General features: G+C 42.5%; 1 protein-coding gene across 3 annotated transcripts in view; it reads right to left on the reverse strand.

Moving 5' to 3' along the window:
• Positions 1–14178, reverse strand: part of G3BP1 (G3BP stress granule assembly factor 1) — a 38420-nt gene extending 24242 nt beyond the window's left edge. Inside the window, exons 1-2 of one of the 3 annotated variants that reach the window (XM_032259819.1) lie at positions 14051–14178; positions 708–820 (exon numbers count right to left, since the gene is read on the reverse strand). In XM_032259819.1, the coding sequence (XP_032115710.1) occupies positions 708–802 (95 nt within the window). In that variant the 5' untranslated portion in view covers positions 803–820; positions 14051–14178. Of the gene's footprint in view, positions 1–707; positions 852–13445; positions 13570–14050 lie in introns of those variants that run through there. The other 2 variants (XM_032259820.1, XM_032259821.1) reach the window with 2 other exon arrangements.
• Positions 14179–17156: the final 2978 nt, after the last annotated feature.

Consider the following 17156-nt stretch of genomic DNA (forward strand, 5'->3'; position numbering starts at 1 on the left):
AAATTATGGAAGTATCTAGTAAAACCACAGAAACAATTTTTCTGTATATATAGGAATGTGTTTTAATACAATTTCGAAAGCACATCAACACAAAAGTACATTATTACAGGAACAGTCATGAATTGTCTTTAATACATTATTTTTTACATCCACCTCAGCTCCAGTAATCTTTAATACCTTTTTAATAAATAATGCATGACTATACCTTTACATTTTGATGGTTATTTTCCAATGATGTACAAGTTTAGGTAACTTAGTCTAACTTTTTTAAATTATTTTTTGGGACTAGGCACAGTGGCTTACGCCTGTAATCCCAGAACTTTGGGAAGTTGAGACAGGTTGATCATCCGAGGTTGTGATTTCGAGACCAACCTGGCCAATATGGTGAAATCCCATCTCTACTTAAAAAAAAAAAAATTAGCTGGGCATGGTAGTGGGCACCTGCAGTCCCAGCTACTCAGGAGGCTGAGGCAGGAGAATCACTTGAACTGGGGGGGTGGAGGTTGCAGTCAACTGAGATCGCACCACTGCACTCTAGTCTGGGCAACAGAGTGAGACTCTCTCAAAAAAAAAAAATTGGGGGATACTTATATGCAAATAAGTATTATGCAACAATCCTACAAGGCACAAGATGATGAGTGGGAGACTCTCTTAAGTACCACATACTAAAACACAGCATTAAATGATGCAGGAGAAAAATGTCTTACCTATGCAGCATATCTGGGGCCTGATTCAGCAGTGTGTAATACTGTCTCACAAATTCCCGCCCGACCAGCAGGGGACTAGGCTTCTCCATCACCATTGCTTTGGTCAATTCAACCTGGGGGAATAAAAGTCAAATATGTCCAAACCTGAAGGATCAAACACAGGGGAGAAGATTGAATCATTTAGCTGAAACCAACTGAGAGAAAAGAACACTTCAGCAAGTCGTTTAAAAAACGAATAACTATCATAAAAATAAACAGAACCCATAAGGACCAATTGAGATTTTATACAGATTTATTGCAATTTTATAAATACAAAAGGGGGAATCATTATAAAGAATTCATCATCGGCCGGGCGCGGTGGTTCACGCCTGTAATCCCAGTGCTTTGGGAGGCCGAGGCGGGTGGATCACGAGGTCAAGAGATCGAGACCATCCTGGTCAACATGGTGAAACCCCATCTCTACTAAAAATACAAAAAATCAGCTGGGCATGGTGGCGCGTGCCTGTAATCCCAGTTACTCAGGAGGCTGAGGCAGGATAATTGCCTGAACCCAGGATGCGGAGGTTGTGGTGAGCCGAGATTGCGCCATTGCACTCCAGCCTGGGTAACATGAGTGAAACTCCGTCTCAAAAAAAAAAAAAAAAAATTCATCATTATCCCCAATATTAGAGATATAAGAACCTCAAAGGTATGGATTTCCAACATACATCCCATCATAACTTTTTTTTTTTTTTTTTTTTTGAGATAGAGTCTCACTTTGTTGCCCAGGCTGGAGTACAGTAGCATGATCTCAGCTCATCACAACCTCCAACTCCCAGGTTCAAGCGATTCTCCTGCTCCTGCCTCAGCCTCCGTCTCCTGTGTAGCTGGGCCTACAGGCATGCTCCACCACACCCAGCTAATTTTTGTATTTTTAGTAGAGACAGGGTTTCACTATGTTGGCCAGGCCGGTCTCAAGCTCCTGACCTTGTGATCCACCTGCCTTGGCCTCCCAAAGTGTTGGGATTACAGGCATGAGCCACTACACCCAGCAATTTTCTTAAGTTATTAAACCCAATTAAGAGTGTTCCAGTTCTGAAGTTACAAGCACATTCTTAGTTGAGGCAATATTAGATTCAAAGGCAATAATCTTAAACAACATAGCTTTGACATCCAGGGACAAACTATCACTTTTTCTAGCCCATCTAAATCAGATAAACTTTTAGCATAATATCTTTTTAAAAAAGAAACTACAAAACTAAAATTACTAAATATGCTTACTAGTTCATTCTACAATGGAATAAAAAAATTTCAAAATAAAATGGAGAAGTTAACAAACAAGATGTTTATAATCAAAATAATTCCCACTATATAAAAATCATGAAAATTTAAAGTCAACATCTTTGAGTGCCAAGAAAGGCACTCATAAGAAGTCCGATTATTGTCAGCTATTACCAAAAAATGCTTTTTGATTGAAAAACCTGAAATGAGACCAACTTTTCATTCAAGGAGGAAGAGAGAAAATTATCGCAAACTTAAACATACAGGCAAACAGAGAATATGTACAGATTTAATTACCATAGAAAGGAAAATGAAATTTTAGCTGTCTTTTTTAAACAGGATAGACAAAATAGATTGATTTTGGTTGATAAATTTCTAAACAAGCAATTTGTGAAGATATATTTACTTTCATCTAGTTCATCTTTGCATTATTCTTTTTTTCCACCCCCAACCTAACTGTGCATTATTCTGGAATATCTACCCCATTTAGTACTTTATTTCACCAACATCTGCTATTTTCCCCAAAACTGGAGCCACTAAGATCAATATGAAACAGCTTACCAGTCATACTAGGAGTATGTTGCCTTCAGGCATGTGGATATCAATAACAAGAATATGGATCCTAAGTCTTACACTAACGTACTTTAAAAGCTGGCTGGAGCCGGGTGTGGTGGTTCATGCCTGTAATCCCAGCACTCTGGAAGGCCGAAGCAGGTGGATCACAAGGGTCAGGAGTTCAAAACCAGCCTGGCCAATATGGTGAAACCTCATCTCTACTAAAAATACAAAAAAATTAGCCAGGTGTGGTGGCACATGCCTGTAATCCCAGCTACTCAGGAGGCTGAGGGAGGAGAATTGCTTGAACCCAGGAGGTAGAGGTTGCAGTCAGCCAAGGTTGCGCCACTGCACTCCAGCTTGGGCGACAGAGCAAGACTCTGTCTCAAAAAGAAAAAAAGAATTTGTCTCCCAGAATGGGAACCAAAACAAACAAAAAAAAAAAGTTGGCTGGGCACAGTGGCTCACGCCTGTAATCTCAGCACATTGGGAGGCTGAGGCAGGCAGATTATTTCGTCATTAGTTTAACATTTTAACAGTTTACATCATTTTGCAAACTTGGGTCTTAATTAGCATTTAATTTTCCAAACAGATGCTACTTTCAGTTGAGACTGTCAACTTCAGAAACATGCAACAGCTGTTAGCTAAACCAAATTTTCAATACTCTAGGACCGAAGTTTCAACATTAGATTTGCCTCAAATACCCTTACAGTCTCCCATTTACACTATGAACAGTTCCATTTAAGTGGCAGTTGGCTCCTAAAGTCACCCCTTTTATGTAAATAAATATATCTATTAATAATATCCACCAAAGAGCTCAAGGGAAACAGTAGCAGTATTTTTTTAATATCACATAACTAAATATGAATTTCATTTTAGTAAAAAAATTAGGCCGGGCACTCCCAACACTTTGGAAGGCTAGGGCTGGTAGATCAGGAGGTCAGGAGTTCAAGACCAGCCTGGTCAACATGGTGAAAACTCATCTCTACTAAAAATACAAAAATTAGCTGGGAGTGGCAGAGCGAGTCTGTAATCCCAGCTACTCAGGAGGCTGAGGCAGGAGAATCTCTTGAACCTGGGAGGCGGAGATGAGCAGAGATCACACCACTGCACTCCAGCCCGGGCGACAAAACAAGACTCCATTTCAAAATAAAATAAAACAAAACTATGTTGCTTCACTGCTTAAAAAAATACTCAAGTCTTAAACTAAAATAGTCAAAGGCTTCACTAATTCTACATTAGTCATGGTCAGATAAAACATACTAAATAAAGAATAAAAACTTTTTCCCAAATATTAAGTTTCTTTTTTTTTTGGAGACGGAGTTTCGCTCTTGTTACCCAGGCTGGAGTGCAATGGCGCGATCTCGGCTCACCGCAACCTCCGCCTCCTGAGTTCAGGCAATTATCCTGCCTCAGCCTCCTGAGTAGCTGGGACTACAGGCACGCGCCACCATGCCCAGCTAATTTTTTGTAGTTTTAGTAGAGACGGGGTTTCACCATATTGACCAGGATGGTCTCGATCTCTTGACCTCGTGATCCACCCGCCTCGGCCTCCCAAAGTGCTGGGATTACAGGCTTGAGCCACCGCGCCCGGCCCCCAAATATTAAGTTTCTTAAAAGCAGAGACCATTTCTTACCTAACTTTTTAGCTCCAAAACTTGATGTCTGACACATAACAGACACATTTTTTTTTGAGACAAAGTCTCAGTCTTGTCTCCCAGGCTGGAATGGCAATGGCGCGATCTAGGCTCACCGCAACCTTCTCCTCCCGGGTTCAAGCGATTCTCCTGCCTCGGCCTCCTGAGTAGCTAGGGATTACAGACATGCCCGGCTAATTTTTGTATTTTTAGTCAAGACAGGGTTTTTCCATGATGGCCAGGCTGATCTCGAACTCCCGACCTCAGCCTGGCCTCCCAAAGTACTGGGATTACAGGTATGAGCCACCGGGCCCGGCTAAAAAACACAATTCTTTTTTATTCAACTTTCTCACACAAAAACAAGAAGTTGGAATTTTATAATAGCAGAGTTGATTTCTGACCAACTATCAAAACTGACTTATCTGGCTTTCCACCATTTAGATTAAGACAGCAGAGACGACACTGTTTCTTTAATTATTAAAAATGTTGGTTGAGACCAGTCTGGGCAACAACAAAGCAAGACCCTATCTCCAAAACAAATGGAGAAGAAAAGAAAGAAAAGAAAGAAAAGGAAGGAAGGAAGGGAAGGAGGAGGAGGAGGAGGAGGAGGAGGGAAGGGAGGAGAGGGAGGGGAGGGAAGGGAGGGAAGGAAAGGAAGGAAGGGAAGGAATGAATTAACTAAATGTGGTAGCACATTCCTTTAAGTCTCAGGTACTCAGGTGGCTGAGGCAGATGGAATGCTAGAGCCCAGAAGTTTGAGGCTGCAGTGAGCTATGATCATGTCACTGCACTTCAGCCTGGGTGCCAGAGAAAGACCCCATCATCTCAAAAAAAAATCAAGTATAAAAAATAAATATAAATAAAAGAATGTTTAGGTAAGTTCTTAGCTGATTGAAGATCACACACCAAAAGTTTTGTGAATAATTTTGTTATTCCCAGTTAAAAAAAAAAATCTGGGCTGGGCTTAGTGGTTCACACCTGTAATCCTAGCACTTTGGGAGACCAACACGAACAGATCACTTGGGGCCAGGGGTTCAAGATGAGCCTGGCGAACATGGTGAAACTCTGTCTCTATTAAAAATACAAAAAATTAGCCAGGCATGGTGGCAAACACCTGTAATCCCAACTACTCAGGAGGCTGAAGCACAATAATCACTTGAACCTGGGAGGCAGAGACTGCAGTGAGCCAAGATTGCACCACTGCACTCCACCTGGGCCACAGAGCAAGACTCTGCCTTTAAAAAAAAAAAAGAAAAAAAAAAGACCTATTTGATCATTCACAGAAGAAAAAAAATGTAGTAAATTTTGGCAATCTGAATCTATACAGAGCAGCAATAAATCCTAGTTAGGAAAAAATTGTATATCATCTCTCTGAAATCTTTTCTGGCCCAAACATAAAACACAAGCTATGAGAAATGTGAACATAATACTTCTCAAGAATTCTCAGTCTTGTTCATCAACTCTCAATTCTATCAACTTTAAAAACAATTAAAGTAAGCAAATTTAAACAGATGAGTCACAGAAAAGACAGTGCTTTGTGAAATCTATGAATTACCTCTGGGGGGGTGGGAATGATTTTTTTTTTTTTTAATCTATGCATGATTGGCTGGGCATGATGGCTCACACCTGTAATCCCAGCACTTTAGGAAGCCGAGGCAGGCAGATCACCTGAGGTCATGAGTTTGAGACCAATCTGGCCAACATGGTGAAACCTGTCTCCACTAAAAATAAAAAAAATTAGCTGGGCTTGGTGGCACGCGGCTATAATCCCAACTAGGAGGCTGACGCTTGAACCCAGAAGGCAGAGGCTGCAGTGAGCCGAGATTGTGCTGCTGCACTCCAGCATGGGTGACAGAAGGAAAAAAATTTAAGTATTATCAATGAAAACACATGCTAATATCAGAAGGGAAAAAAAAAGAAAATGTATCCTAAAAATTTCCAAGGTTCTCCCTCATTTATAAACACTCTTAGCACACTAAGTCCTTTTCTAAAGAGGTTTTGAAAATTTCTACAACTATGGACTTTGGCTGTTCCCAATATAACAACATTCATCTAAGGATGCTAGAATATAAGTAATATTCTTAAGGATGATATACACTGATATCATTAAGATCTAGAAAGACATTATTAAACATGACCTTGAATTTACCAGTTTTAAATGAACCATCCAAAATTAAGACAAAGTTTAAGAGTTTTCAAAGGCTACCTTTAAGATGAGTAAAACATGACAAATGAACTTTGAAAATGGAGAACAATTTTGCAGTTATCTGATAAAATCAAAAACACTGATGAAAATCAAGCAGTTCTCTTCTAGGTATATACACAAAAGAAACCCAATTAAACAAAACAAAAACAAGTAACTGCCAACTTATTTCTAAATTACATCGGTAACAACCTACACGTCCATCAAATAAGGAATGGTTATTAAGTTGTGGTTTATTCACATTAGGGAAACCTCTGTATTTAAGACAACCATATGAGAGCACTTTTAAGATTGAAAATAACTATTAATTGTGTCAGGTTAACTGAAGTGAATCTGGACTGTCCCTGGCAAACCAAGACGTACGTCACCCTATTTATGGCTGCCAGAAAGTGAGCACAGATCTCAAAAACATTAAAAAGAAAAATCAGTTGCCAAGTATGTACTGTATGATAGCCTTACATATATCTAAGTGTTTTTTAGTACAAATACCAGATATTGTACATAGCTACACAGGCCGGACATAAAGAGACAAATGGATCCATGAAACAGAATGGGGTACAGTAATACATCCAGAGACACAATATATTTCCAGCCAAAGTGCAAAGACAATTCAGTGGAAAAAGTATACTCCTTTCAACAATTGGTACTGAAACATTTAGATATCATATGCAAAAAACAAAAACGAGAACCTCAATTCATGCCTCACACCACATACAAAATTTAACTCAAAATGATTCAGTGTAATCAAAGTGTAAAATTTCTAGGGAAAATCTGCACAACACTAAGGAAAGATTTTAGACACACCAAAAGCAAATGAAGAAAGCAAACTGATCACGTAGACTGAATCAAAATTAAAATCATCTGCTCTGCAAGACACCATCAAAAGAATGAAAAGGCAAGCCAAAGACTAGGAGTAAATATTTGCAAAGCATGTATCTGATTTTTTTTTTTTTTTTTTTTTTTTTAGATAGTGTCTTGCTCTTTCACCCAGCCTGGAGTGCAGTGGCAACCTGCACCTCCCAGGTTCAAGCAATTCTCATCCCTCAGCCTCTTAAGAGGCTGGTATTACAGGCACGCACCACCATGACCAGCTAAAGGTGGATTTTTTAATAGAGATGGGTTTCACCATGTTGCCTAGGCTCGTCTCGAACTCTTGGCCTCAAGTGATCCTCCTGCCTCAGCCTCCCGAAGTGCTAGGATTACAGATGTGAGCCACCACGCCCAGCCATTATCTGATTTTTAAAAACTTCTATCCAGAATATAGAAAGTACTCTCAAAATTAAGTAACCACCCGGGTGCGGTGGCCCACACCTGTAACCCCAGCACTTTGGAGGCCAAGGCAGGCAGATCACCTGAGGTCAGTAATTCCAGACCTAGCCAACATGGTGAAACCCCATCTCTACTAAAAATACACAAATTAGCCAGGCGTAATCCCAGCTACTCGGGAGGGTGAGACAGGAAAATGGCTTGAACTCAGGAGGCAGAGGTTGCAGTTAGGTGAGATTGTGCCATTGCACTCCAGCCTGGGACACAAGAGCATTAACTCTGTCTCAAAAAAAAAAAAAAAACATAATAATTAAGTAACCAATCCCATAACACACAAGCAAAAGATTTAAAGATAACTTCACTGAATAAATTACATGAATGCCAAATGAAAAATGCTGATCATTAGTAATTACAGAAATGCAAAGTAAAACCTGTGAGGTACCACTAAACACTTGTCACAATGACTAAAATTAAAAAGACTGACCATACGCACTGTTAGCCAGCTGCTGGTAGAAATGGAAACCTCCACTGTTGGTAGGAATGTAAAATGGTACAACCACTTTGGAAAATAGGGAGTTTCTAAATTAGGCATACATGTATCACATGAACTAAACATTCCCCTATTAAGCATTTACCCAAGAGAAATAAAGGCACATATATCCATACAAAGATCTGTACACAAAGTTCAGAAGCTTTAACAGTCAAAAAGCTGAAAACACACAGGTTTTGTATGTTTCAATGTCCACCAACAGGTAAATCAATAAACTGTGATGTGCCTACACAACAGACTAGCACTGAGCAACAAAAAAAGAACAGAACTTATTTACACAAAAATTCTAGAAAATGCAAAGTAATCTACAGTTACAGAAAGATCAAGGATTTTCTGCAGGGAAAAGGGTGGGAGGAACAAACAAGAAAGGGAAAAGGGATACGAGAAAACTTTTGGGGGTAATGGATAGGTTCACAACCTTGACTGTGGTGAAAGTTTCATGGGTATACTTTTTTTTTTTTTTTTTTTTTAAGAGTCTGCTGTGTCACCCAGGCTGGAGTGCAGTGGCATGATCATAGGTCACTGCAGCCTCAAACTCCTGGGCTCAAGTAATCATCTCTGCTGCCTCAGTCTTTTGAGAAGCTGGGAAAAGAGGTGGTGTTTGAAATTATCAAGCAGTATATTTTAAAAACACACAGTTTATTGTCAATTATACCTCAATAAAGCTATTTTAAAAAATTATCCCATCAATAAAACAGTCTGGAAAGACTTAAGCATATACCAAATTTTTGTAAATTTTGTTTCAGGGTTATGCCACATATTCAAACATTTGATATTTGGTACTCTAAATCATAGGAATTTAGAAACAAAATCTTTTCCCAGAACCAGAGTAACTTGAATACAGAAGCCAATGTCTGTACTTAGAGCAAGAGCAGTATGACCATTACTGGGCCTACCGTCAATCTATTTTCCAAACTCTTCACATTTACCACCTGTTACCTCCCTTCAAAATTCTTCCTGACAGCTCCTTGGAGAAATGGTTGATTCTGGACCTGAGACAGGCAAAATAAAAGACATGAGTCTGAAACACCTGGTAATTAATGAAAGAAAGAAAATGCTTTTAAAAAACAGGGAAGTGTCAACAGGACAAAGGAGCCAAAAAAAAAAAGCTGAAACAATATGAACAAAATAATCTGTGGCCAGGCACAGTGGCTGACACCTGTAATCCCAGCATTTTGGGGGGCCGAGACAGGATTGCTTGAGCCCAGGAGTTCAAGACCAGCCTGAACAATATTTTATAAAAATATAAAATATTAAAAAGTAAATATCAGCAAGGCTAATGGTGGATTACAACCCAAAGAACAAAATTAATATCCATGGTCTATAGTGACATAAATGACTGAAAAGAAACGAAGAATACACAAATCTTCCTTACAGAGAATTTATAATACTGTAGAAAGAATGAGGCAAATTTTTTAAAAAATCACCATTAGAACAGTAATACCTGTCTGCAGTAATACCTGCACACAAGATCCATTAAAATGCTAAAATTAAGAAGGGGAACTTTATTTGCATGCCAAAATATTAACAGTAGCTTTAATGTATATCCATAAATTCACATTCTCCTCCTTCTAGAGAAGTAGAGCCTAATTCCCTTCTCTCCTTCAGTGTGAGCTGGACTTAGTGACTAGCATCTAAGAAATAGTATGGAAAGGGGAAGAAATACTAACCTGACAGATATCACCTTAACAAAATCATGAGGTTAAATTCAACCAGTTATATATTATGGACCCCCAATATTACTTGATAAGGGCAACTTCTGTGGCATTCTTCCCCTAAAATCCATAACCAGTCTAATTCTAACATCAAATCCAAATGAGATCAAGTGTTATGGTCATGAAAGACAAAAGGAAAAACAGAAAGTGACACACATCAGGAGACTAAACTAAGGAGACTACATACAATGTGGCATCCTGGACCGGATCTTGGAAAAGAAAAAGGACTTTAGTAGAAAAACTAAGGAAATCCAAATAAAGTCTATCACTGAGTTTACAGTATTTTATCGATGTTAATTTATCAGTTCTGTTCAATGTACCCTATATAATATGTTAACACCGGATAGTAAGTATGTAAGACCTCTCTATTGCAACTCTTCCACAAATTTTATCTCAAAAATACTAAGTTTTTCTGAAAGAAAAAAACTTCAGGAATCAGAATATTTAACTTTTATCTTTTACCTTAGCGTATCCCTTCCCCACGTCAAAGTTAAAACCTACTCAGGTTCATAATTAAAGAAAAATCAATCTTTCTCATCAAGTGAAAAGATATGTTAGTTAATACTGATGTTCATCTGCAAAATTCTTAAATAGATGATCAAGACAGGTGGATATACTCCAGGAAACTCTAGGCAACCTCAGAGTCCAGGAACAAGGGTATAGGCACAGCCAACTGCTTTGCATAAACAACATATGGAAGAAGCCTGCAAGGGCAGGTAGGTGTCACGTTCTTACCTTCCAGATTCAAAATCCCTCTAACATTTTTTAAGTAAACAGCAGGCTATAGTACGCTGTTAGGTACCACATGCTTTTCAACAGTTTAGACAATTCAGTCTCAGAGCCCCAATTCACTTCTTATTAAAAAAAAAAAAAAAAAAAAAAAAGTTAATACCAAAGATGTGTGAAAGCACTTTCAAAATATGCAAAGGGATATACAAATACATGATGATACTTTATAAAACCAAGTAAGTTAATATCCACCAAAGATTACATCCCTACAAAGGACTTCTGTGTACCATCCAGGAAGCCACATCTCTCAACCATCTTTAAGTTTTACTTTTTATTAAGTACCTAAGATACAACATGCATACCAAAAACTAAGCAGTATTACATGATAGACTGCCATCTGACAGAAGAAGGACTCTGTCACAAAGTCACCTCAAGACCTTATTTACTAAGCTACAGGCTGTGAGAGCATTTTTTTTTTTGAAATTGCTTTCCACCTTGTAAGACAGATTAAGACACTACTCATGTGTGTGAATCATTCCTACTCAACCCTATCACCTGCCTTGCAATTTAGCCTTCCCAACTGAAGCCAGATAGGATGTCCAAGAATACCTTTAAAAAAAAGTAAACGGCTGATTTCTGAGATATAAAATTATAAACCTAGTTTGCCACCACATTGTGATCACCAACTACATGTGAGATAACAGTTGCTGAATCTAAATTTAACTCCAGGGCTTGGAAGAGCAGTATTGCACTGCCACAGGTTTTTCCCACTTGCTGTTGACAAACTAATGGGGGACGGGCGCGACTTTTTTTTTTTTTTTTGACCTACCTACTTCCACAATTATCCATTCTTCTCTGCAAAGTCAGTAATAGTTTTGTCCAAGGCAGCCAAAGCACAATATAACTAAACAAACAACATACAATGCTTATCTGAATTCTGAAGCCTTAAAAAAAAAAAAAAACCAATCAATTTGCAAATGTTAAAAGACCAAGTGGGCAGTTTTATTAGACTGACAAAAATAAAAGAAAAAAAGAAAAAATTGGCCTTAGTCACAAATGTTGGTTTTATGTTAAATTTTATCTTTTAACACTAGCCCCATCAGTCCTAAGGACCCTATACAATTCACGAACTTTTACAAAAACGTAAAACTGCCTTCGGTCGTTTACTTTCTATGCAAATACTACAACGAGTGGGGTGGGGGGAACCCTAACATAAGTTACAAAAAAACTGCTCTAAGTAGGTCACAAAGAAACATGACCAAAATCTCCTAATGTTCCCCTGGTGGACTGTCAGGAGAGAACAGCAAACTGAGTTAAAGAACAAAGAATTGGCTACTTTTCTACCTGTAAGAGGTACAAAAGCTTAGGCTTTTCCACCGGTAAGCGCTCCAACAAAACTAACATATGACTTGCTGGGGATGTAGGGCAGCCCAAGCCTTACGTTACCACAATTTGCTTCCATTCACTTGTTCCTGATAAAGGAATGCACAAGTGAGCAGTTGGAGCACCAACCTGTGAAATAATCCCATAATTTTCAAACTGCTGACCAAGTGATAACCATTTGCCTGAGGCCAAGAAGTTATTATTTTTTAATATTTTAAACAGAAACGAACAAAATATTCCCTCAGTAACAGGTAAGATAATTTCATTCTATATTACCTCTAGCAGTAATAAAATTAACTGGACTGGAGCTTAAACAGTTTAAATGTAGGTAATTCTGTTGTTCCATTTGACAGCCTAAATTGTTCATCTTTAAGTATAAGTTAAAATGTTAATTCAATAGTTAACCAGTATCTAAGGGCAGGTAACTGGAATTGCTAAACCAGGCAAGTTCCCCAAGTAAATGTTACTTGGAACATTGTTATATTTTAATGCTGTTATAGAAGCATGTTTATAGAAAGGGTTTCTAGAACATGTTTACAGAAATGTTTGTTTATAGAAGTGTTTCTATAACATAGAAACATTTATTTCACTAAGCCAAGGAGTATGCTGGCTTTCAAATAATCTAAAATATGTTAACTCTACTAGAAAAATATAAACTCAAGTCCCTGAAGAAATAAATGGAGTGTAGACAAACTTTCATCCACAGAGCTCGACTGACACACGTGTTTTTTCCAACACATTTCCAACAACGGTAATTCATCAAGCGTGACACGCGCCACACAGATCAAAAGTCTACCGTAACTGGGCACTAGACTTTTCATTCCAATTCCATATTTTAACCCACAGATGCTGGTGAGATTTGAAACTCGTCGCTTTGTACCTCATTTCCTTCAACTATAATCTTCTCAAGGTCTTTCTCCAAAAGTCTCCTCCAAATTAAAAAAAGGCAGAGAAAAAAAAGATTCAATGTCTAAAACTGGAGCCTAACTCCCGGCTGGCGGGAATTTCCCATCACCAATCTGAGTTTCAAATCAGATGAAGAACACAGTCCACGTTCATTTGCACTTACTCAGTCTTTTTCCCTGCTTTTTTCCAGAAGCTACTGTGACGGCACATCTACCCACAGCCTGCACGAATACACGTAGAAAGCAAGCCCAAACCCTACTCCTTTGTCACATTCCCACTTCCAACTCTTGTCTCCCTGGAAGCCCAGAACTCGCCAAGTACAAATGCCGCGGCAGCCTTCTCGGCAGGTGGCCTTTTGAGCTGATGCTGCCTCCAAAGACAAGGGCTCTGGGGACAAAGAATAAAACAGGCTTGGAAGGGGGGTGGGGGGCCTGTGAGTCAGAGGGCCCGGCATCCCCGCCCTTCCCGTGCGAGCCTGTGACCCCGCTCTCCAGCCCCTCGCCTCGGGCCGCTGCGGAAGAATAGCCTACCTACCTCGCCGGCTCCCTGTGAGAATCAAATGAAACGCAGAAAAGTGGCTCCGCACAGTGCCAGGCACATAGTGAGGGCGTGGAAAAAACATTCGTTGTTACTATCACTCCGTGCACTCGCTGCTCCCTCTTTCCTCCCTGCAAAACCGAGGGCACTTCTGCTTCGGGGGCCGCAAGACTCCAATCAGACTTTAGTGCTGCTCCCATCCCTAAACGAAAGCCTCCTTCTGGTCCGGACCCCTCCGCCAAGGGAGGAAAACGACTCCGCGGGCGCGTGGCGGGCGGGAAACGCTGGGCGCGGGGACCCTGGCCCCCGAGACCGCCCTGGGGCCCGGGCGGCGGCCGCGGCTCACTCCCGCCCCGCGTGGCCGTTGGACGCAACACGCGCACGCGGCGGGCACGGCCACGCGCCCTAGCCAGGAGGGGAGGGGGAGCGGGGAGCCGCCGCGCGCCCGTCCGTTCGCCGCGCGCGCCTGCAGCCATTGGGGTGGGGGTGGGGGACGCGCCTGGCGCGGCCGCCGGGAACACCACTCAGACTTCTCCCTCTCACAACTGCTGCCGCTTGGCTGCGTCCTCGGGCTTCCCTGCCCTGCCCACACACTGGCGTACCTGCGCGGCTAAGCTGGAGTGGAACTAGCTCTGCTCCACAGCACTGAGGATAGCAGAAACCCCTCACGCAACTGCGTCCGCACACACGCGTGCTCCGCCGCCGGTGTATATAACTGCCACTCACCCTAACTTGTTGCGGCAAGGTTGGGCGAGGGGATGACCAATCCCGACCGCGTCCTCCGGGCTCTTCGAACAGCAATTGGGCACTGACTCGGGATGAAGGCGTGGCTCTTGATTGGCTTTGACTCATGCCTATGAGACTGTGAGGATCTCGTTTCCCTAGTAACAGATTGGCGCTAAGAGACACCAATAACCGAAAAATACAGTGGAAAGGCGGGTGAGCAGTTCTTTGACTGATACCCAAAGTAGCCAATAAATGGGCGGGACTGCTCTTATTCGTTAACGCGTCCTCCCCTGGGCGGAGATCCGTTTTCCATGCAGGAGCGGTTGCTCCACAAGGTGGGGCCCGTGTACTTTGGGGAAGTAAACCCCAAGCAACTAGGAGGCGGGCGCCCGAGAAGCCAAGAAAGCCTGTGGCCAATCGCAACGCCGGAAGGAGCTGATTGACACGGAGGTTGCGCTGCTGGGAAGAGACCAAGCCCTAGGGCCGCCGTGCCCTTTGGGCGGTTGTGAGGCTGTGTGGGCTGCGGCTTCTGCCCTTATTTCTTTCTTTCCCTTACTTATTGGGTCTCGCCTCTGAGGCCCCTACCCCGCCTTTTCAGCACAATTTGGTACCTGGGGAGCCAAGTGGCAAAGTCTCCTGGGTTGCTTTCTTCTTTTTTATTACAACTTTTTTCTTACGTGCGGCGGCCGAGAGCCTTGCTTGCTCTCACCATTACGCAACACTGCTGCGGGGCAGAGGGAGGAGAGTCCCTCCCGCGCCGTTCCCCCGGGCGCTTCAGGGCGGGCGCTGCGGAGCGGCCGCGGGCGCGTGGCGAGGCTCCCCTTGTGGCGACTGAGGCACGGTAGTCCCTGCGTCCTCCGGTGGAGTTTGGGCCCTCGCGCCACGTCCCGAGCCGCGCCAATATTGACAGCCTCGAATTGCCGCGGTTTGGGGTTTATTTTCGTCGCTACGCCTTTAAAGGGCAACTCGTCCGCTCCGTCTGGCGTCTCGGGCATTGGCGGGGCTGAGTCTCAAGGCTGGCCAGGCCCTCTGGGACGCCGTGGGCATATTCTGTGGAAATAGCTTTGGTTCTCAGCCGTCGGGCACAGGCACGCCCCGGTTTGTTCTGGTTCCAGGCTTGTGACCAGGCGGGAGGGTCTCCAGCGGAGTTTTTCTGAGAATTTTGGAAATGAAGCACGTGGAGCCCCGGGGCGGGGGGGAAGGGGGGAGCGAGTCGAAGGAGCTCGGGCGCCGGCCGCAGCCTGGGGGGAGCCGGGCACACTCACCTCTTTGCGCGGGACTAGCACGAGCCTGAAACTCGGGAGGCCCAGGAGGCGAAGTGAAAGTCCCTTCTGGTCCCTCAGGGCCCCACTCCCGCAGCAGCCGGGCTCCGTCGGCATCGGTGGAGCCCCAGGCCTGAGTCTGAAATGAGCTTCCAGGCTTACGGTTGCCCGGGCGCTCCCAAAACCAGGGAACGGGCCCCAGGAGACAAACCATTGTAAGTTTCCTGGAGTAGGGAACCTCCAAGATCCTGTTAGCCCTACAGAGGAATCTGGCCTTTATTCTGAGGGCCGTGGAAAGTTTTTTAAAAGGTAGACTAAGAGATTGGCATTTCACAACATGACTTTCCAAATGGAAAAACTGAGATTGGCGAAATTTAACATTTACAGATTAGTAATTTAACCCAGGTGACTCGCGATGAAAGACGTGGCTACTGTTCACTTTCAGAGGGAGTTTTAAGTGATGAAGAGCTTTTTGCCAGCAATTTTTTTTTTTGAGATGGAGTCTCGCTCTGTCACCCAGACTGGTGTGCAGTGGTGCCATCTCGCTTCCCAGGTTCAAGTGATTCTCCTGCCTCAGCCTCCCAAGTAGCTGGGATTACAGATGCGTGCCATCATGCCTGGCTAATTTTTGTATTTTTAGTAGAGACGGGGTTTCACCATGTTGGTAAGGCTGGCCTCGAACTCCTGACTTCAGGTGATCTGCCTACCTCGACCTCCCAATGCATTAGGATTAACAGGTGTGAGCCACCGCGCCAGGCAGCAATTTAAATATCTAGTAAAATTATGTCTATCCCCAAAACAATAATGTCACTTCTTCTTTTTTTTTTTTTTTTTTTTTTTTTGAGACGGAGTTTCGCTCTTGTTACCCAGGCTGGAGTGCAATGGTGCGATCTCGGCTCACCGCAACCTCCGCCTCCTGGGTTCAGGCAATTCTCCTGCCTCAGCCTCCTGAGTAGCTGGGATTACAGGCACGCTAATTTTTGTATTTTTAGTAGAGACGGGGTTTCACCATGTTGACCAGGATGGTCTCGATCTCTTGACCTCGTGATCCACCCGCCTCGGCCTCCCAAAGTGCTGGGATTACAGGCGTGAGCCACCGCACCCGGCCAAATAATGTCACTTCTTGGTTGATAGCCACATTTGTTTACAAAGACATGTACCAAGATTTTCACTGCAGCTTTGTCAGCGTTGTTAAAATACGTAAAAACAGAACACTTAATGTTTATCAATTGATAAGCTGTTTGACAGAGATATACACGTAATATAGAATATTAAGCAGCAGGCCGGATGCAGTGGCTCAGGCCTGTAATCTCAGCATTTTGGGAGGCGAAGGTGGGTGGATGGATCACTTGAGGTCAGGAGTTTGAGCGATCAGCCTGAGCAACATGCGAAACCACCCCATCTACAAAAAAAAAAAAAAAATTCCAAAATTAGCCAGGAATGGTGGTACACGCCTGTAATCTCAGCATCTTGAGAGGCTGAGATGGGAAGATCATATGAGCTCAGAAGGCAGAGGCTGCAGCGAGTGGAGATCTGTACTCCAGCTTGGGCACCAAAGTGAGACTCTCAAGAAAAAAAAAAAATTCTTCTTTAAAAAGAAAAAACTCTGCAAAGCGTTACTAATAACTCATTGCAGCATTGTTTGTAGTAGAAAGGCAGAAAACAACCGAAATATCTGGCTGTATGATACTGGTTAGATACAGTACTACAAAACAGTATT

This window comes from Sapajus apella, unplaced genomic scaffold (genome assembly GCF_009761245.1).
Source record: "Sapajus apella isolate SASKATOON/1434 unplaced genomic scaffold, GSC_monkey_1.0 scaffold112, whole genome shotgun sequence".
Classification (NCBI taxonomy): domain Eukaryota; kingdom Metazoa; phylum Chordata; class Mammalia; order Primates; family Cebidae; genus Sapajus; species Sapajus apella.